This window comes from Lipotes vexillifer, unplaced genomic scaffold (assembly GCF_000442215.2).
Source record: "Lipotes vexillifer unplaced genomic scaffold, Lipotes_vexillifer_v1.1 scaffold1477, whole genome shotgun sequence".
Lineage (NCBI taxonomy): Eukaryota > Metazoa > Chordata > Mammalia > Artiodactyla > Lipotidae > Lipotes > Lipotes vexillifer.
The window spans coordinates 571,396-575,783 of record NW_006776536.1 but is presented as its reverse complement, the minus strand read 5'-3'; the positions used below and the strand labels follow the sequence as shown (position 1 = coordinate 575,783).

The 4,388-nt window shown below is 62.2% G+C and overlaps 2 protein-coding genes across 2 annotated transcripts in view; both read right to left on the bottom strand.

The window, feature by feature from the left end:
• The window catches only part of LOC103079561 (double C2-like domain-containing protein gamma), a 14,837-nt gene extending 13,891 nt beyond the window's left edge, over positions 1–946 (bottom strand). Inside the window, 5 exon segments of the mRNA XM_007450454.1 lie at positions 23–47; positions 209–298; positions 301–479; positions 684–772; positions 941–946. Of these exon segments, the coding sequence (XP_007450516.1) occupies positions 23–47; positions 209–298; positions 301–479; positions 684–772; positions 941–946 (389 nt within the window).
• Positions 947–2,492: 1,546 nt separating this feature from the next.
• The window catches only part of NUDT8 (nudix hydrolase 8), a 2,469-nt gene continuing 573 nt past the window's right edge, over positions 2,493–4,388 (bottom strand). The window contains exons 2-4 of the mRNA XM_007450415.1: positions 3,661–3,793; positions 3,010–3,087; positions 2,493–2,908 (exon numbers count right to left, since the gene is read on the bottom strand). Coding sequence (XP_007450477.1) covers positions 2,681–2,908; positions 3,010–3,087; positions 3,661–3,793 — 439 coding nt within the window. The 3' untranslated portion in view covers positions 2,493–2,680. The remainder of the gene's footprint in view (positions 2,909–3,009; positions 3,088–3,660; positions 3,794–4,388) is intronic.

Sequence of the window (4,388 nt, the reverse complement as noted above, 5' to 3'; positions counted from 1 at the left end):
GAAAAAAAAAAAAAAAAAAGGCGTGAACTCGAGGGTGCCGAGGGTGGCTAAGGGCAGGTGGCCAGCAGGTCAGCGTCCACATCAACCTCCGCCCTGGTACCATGCCTCCTGCCCTGCCCCTCCCCAGGTCGGAAACCTGGGACGCCCCAGACCCCATCCTGGCTGGGCTGGGCCCAGAGGGTCCCCCTTGTCCCTCGTGCCCACTCACTGCTGTTGTCTGAGTCTCCCTCTGGCTCTGGGTCCGGCTGGGACTGGGACGCAGAGTGGATGGTGGGGGTCACTGGAGGGTGAGGTCTCAGGCGCGCAGGGTGGGCTCAGCGAAGGGGCAGAAGTGCGGGAAGTAGTCGGAAATGAGGCGGATGGGCCGGATGGGGCCCGGGCTCACGTGAATAGCCATGTGTTCCTGCACGCTCACCCGCCCCCGGTCCGCCGTGCCCGCCATGGGGGGCCGGAAATGGAGGCAGCACTCAGAGGAGCCCCTGAGGACCGGAGATGAGGGCACCGCATCAGGCCAACCAGACAGGGCGAGGAGGCATCACTGAGGGTGTTGGTGGGGAGCGGGGGGGTCCTGGGCAGCAGCTGGGACCTGAGGACAGAGCGCAAGGTCAAGGCCGGCAGGGCGGGGGCCTCCGGCCTGGAGGGGGACCCCGTGGGCTGGCAGGTAGGCCGGCTGGGCTACTTACCGCTCTGAGGGCTCCTCCACCTGGTTTGGGTCGCTGCCGGTGCTGGGTGTGCGCCTGACGGAGGTGACCCAGAGAGCCAGAGTGTGGCCCTGGGGACGGGGGAAGGGGTGGGACTCAGAACGCTTCTCTGGGGCCCAGGAGACCAGCAGCTCCCTGGCCTCCACCCCAAGGGCCCCTCCCCTAGTGCTGGGGCCCAGCCTCCCTCCTTCTCCCCCAACTCCTCCCCAATTCACACACAGCCGGAGAGTTATTTTTACCGCCATCACGCGGCCCTGCTCCCAGGTGAGGCTGGAGGGCCAGAGGTGACACAAGGGGTATGAGGGGCAATGGGAGGGGAGTGTGGGGAGGAAGGGGTAGGTGAGACAGAGGGGCTGGGGGAGAGCGTGTGGGGAGGTGTGTGGGAAGGGGGAGGGGTGTGGAAGGCAGGCTGGGGGGGTAGGGTAGATGGGCGGGCGGGGAGGGCTCTGCAGAGATGGGGTCGGGGTGCTGCCGCAACCTGGTCCCCTTGGAGCTCAAGCTTCTTAACACCTGAATCCGATCACTTCGGCACCCCTCTCCCCCTCTGCCAGCCTGGAATAAAATCCTAACCCATCACTGAGGCTTGTCCCCTTGGCCGCTCACTGGGGCCCCGAGTGCTGGGCCCCTCCCCCCACGTCCCCACGGCCCCTCTTGGTTTCCTAGAACACCCCAAGCTGTGTGCACATGCTGCTCCTTGCCCTTGCCCTTTGGCCTGGCCTGCTCCTGCTTACCTATGGTCTCAAGGTCACTCTCTGCAGGGGAATGTGGCTGCCTTTACCTGCTCAACCTTCCCTGTCTTTTCCCAGGGGTCCTTTGGGGGCCACACCTTCACTACTCTCACTCTAGGAGGTTCACCCTGCTCCCCAGGCCTGTGCCCCAGACCCTGCCAATCAATGAATTCTAAATCCAGCAGCCACGTGACAGGTTCAGGGAAGGGCATGTGACCCGAAGCAGGCCAATAAAGTACAATTCTGGGACAGACTGGCCCAGAAAGAGAAGGTGTTTTCTGTTGATGGGATGCTGGTACCGTGCCATCCTAGAGCTGTTGCCCTCTCCTCACCTCTCACCCCTGTGGAGTAGAGAATGCTCCTGAGAGTGAGGCCAATACAGTGGAAAGAAGAGAGTCCCTGAGCTCCTGGATCCAGCTATGCCTGAAGCTGGTCTATCTCTGGAGTTTGTAATCACCATTCTTCCTTTGGCAAAGTCAGCTAGTGGGTGGGGTTTTCTATCACTTGTCCTGCCTAATACTGCCCAGTCCACCGTGTCAAGGTTCGACTGCCCACCCCTTCAACTCTCTCACAGAGATTTACATGATTGATACATAATTCCATTACATATCTGTGAGTAATTAATGTACAATCACATGATTATCTGTGTGACCTGGTCTAAGATCTCCCACAGACTGAGCACCCGCCGAGGGCAGAGTAGCATCTGGCTGGTGCACAGATGGGACCCCAGCATAGCACCTGGCACATGGTGGGAGCTTGGCATGTTAGAGGTTTGCAGTAGCATGCAGGGCTCCTTTCTGGATGCCTACTGCCCAGCACATGGTCAGCCAGGCACGGAAGATGGAACAGGAGCTCGTACAGTGTAGTGGCTAGGAGTTTGGTCTCTGGAGTCAGAGAGGGCCTGGTTCAAATCCCAAACTGGGGTGACCTTGGGCAAGGTGTCTACCCTCCCTGAGCCTCAGTCTCACCAGCCAGGGACAGCGTTGGCCCCATCTCACAGGGTTGTGGTGAGAGTGAAATGAGAAAAAAGACTCCAGGCACCTGGCACACAGTGAGTGGGCACAGCAAGTAACAGTGTGATTATCCAGAGGCACCCTAGCCAGGAGGCCAGCTGTCCCATGGGGTCTGCCCAAGGTCAGGGCTCCAGTGCAGAAGGTGCAGTCGCCATGCAGTTGGCAAAGGCTCTTTATTCAGTCCTGGAGTGGAGCTGGCGTGGCAGGGCAAAGGCAGGGGCTGCTCAGGACCACGTCATCAGCCCCTGGGCAGCTCAGGGGTGGCCAGCCAGGGCTGGTAGATGCCAGGTGCCAGGAGCTGCAGGGTGAACTCAGTGATGACGGCCGTGAGCCCCCAGATCCGGTGTGGCCCGTGCAGGAAGACAGGCAGTGTGTAGCGGAAGTGGCCACCATGGCAGAAGTGGGTATAGCCCTGGTTCTGTTCCTGCAGCAGATGGGCCAGGGGCAGTGCAAACACTTCATCCACCTGTGGGCAGGAGGCAGCGAGAGGGTAGACAGAGCACTGGCCACTGCAGCCTCCGCCCATCCGGACGACCCAGACTCCACCCCTAGCATCTCCCCACTCACCTCATCGGGGTTGGGCCTGAGGCTCTGGGGATCCAGTGGGCCCACGCCGGCCAGCACCGGCACCACAGTGGCCTTTTGCTGAGGCAGGAGGAGGGCAGGCAGTCAGGGGAGGCACGCCCTCAATGGGGCTTTGGGGCTGGGGCAGGGAGGCTGAGAGGAAGACTCCAGGGGCTTTTAGCAGTGCAGGGCAGGTCCACCCGGCCCCTGCCCTTGGACTTGCTCCAGCCACGCTGACTGACTCAGGCCCCCCAAACACACTGGACCCATTCAGGCCTCCGGGCCTTCGCTTTTCCTTACCTTCACTACCCTAAAATCTCCCAGCGGTCATTCAGTCCCTGCCTACCCTGCAAAGCCCTCCCCAACCTTTGTCCACCGAGCAGAGCAGAGCTGATTCATCCTGGAGCCACCTCCACCCCAGGACCTGAGCCTCAGTATCCCTCGTGAAAGGGGATAAAATACCCCTGGCCCCTTCCTGATGGGCTGTGTGAGGATGGAACACAACTGCCAGGCAGGTGGCCCCACCGTACTCCGTGACTGCCACAGTCCATGACCACCCTCCTTGTCCCTGGGGTCTCTGCTCCTAGCCCAGGGCAAGCAGAGGGGCTGAATGGGGCAAGGGCCAGTGGTGGTTTCAGGGCCTGGCGGGCTTACCTGGTCGTGCACGGGCCTCAGGACACCCCACACATGCTCCTCAGGCACAACCAGGCCCACCTCCTCGCGGGTCTCCCTCAGGGCCGTGTGCACCACGTCGCGGTCAGCGGGGTCACACTTGCCACCTGGGAAACTGAACAGGCACAGGGAGCCTGGTTCTCGGGCTGCTGGGGCCGTGGAGGGGTGGGGGTGGAGGCTGTGGCAGTGACCCACCTAAATAACGTCTCCGTCCCTAGTTTGCAGAGAGGGCTAGGCAAGCCACACAACCTCTCCAGGCCCAGTTTACTTCCCTGAACAACGGGAGTAAGGGAGAGAGGCCCTGGGGCTCAGACATGCAAACTCTGCTTATGGCGGCCCCAGAGGCGCTGACATCGACTCTAGGGTGTCCCCAATTCACGCCGGGGGTGGGGCCGGGGCGGGAAGCCAGGTAGCCCCGCCCCGCGCGCTTCCTCGGCTCGGGGACACGAATCTCCCAGTAGTCGCCGGAAGGGGGCGGAGTCCTGCCTTTCTGGAGGGGGACACAGATCTGAGCGAGGTGTCGAGCGATCCGCGCGGCGCCCGGGCAGGACCACCTGCGGCGCCAGATTCGGGGCGGAGGGACGTGGATTGCTGACTCCCGCCACAGCCCTCTGCCGGACGGGCTCTCAGACCCAGACCCATTCTACAGAGGCGGAAACCGAGGCTCGGAAAGGCTAAGTGCCTTGCCCACGACCCTGCGGTCTCCGGGT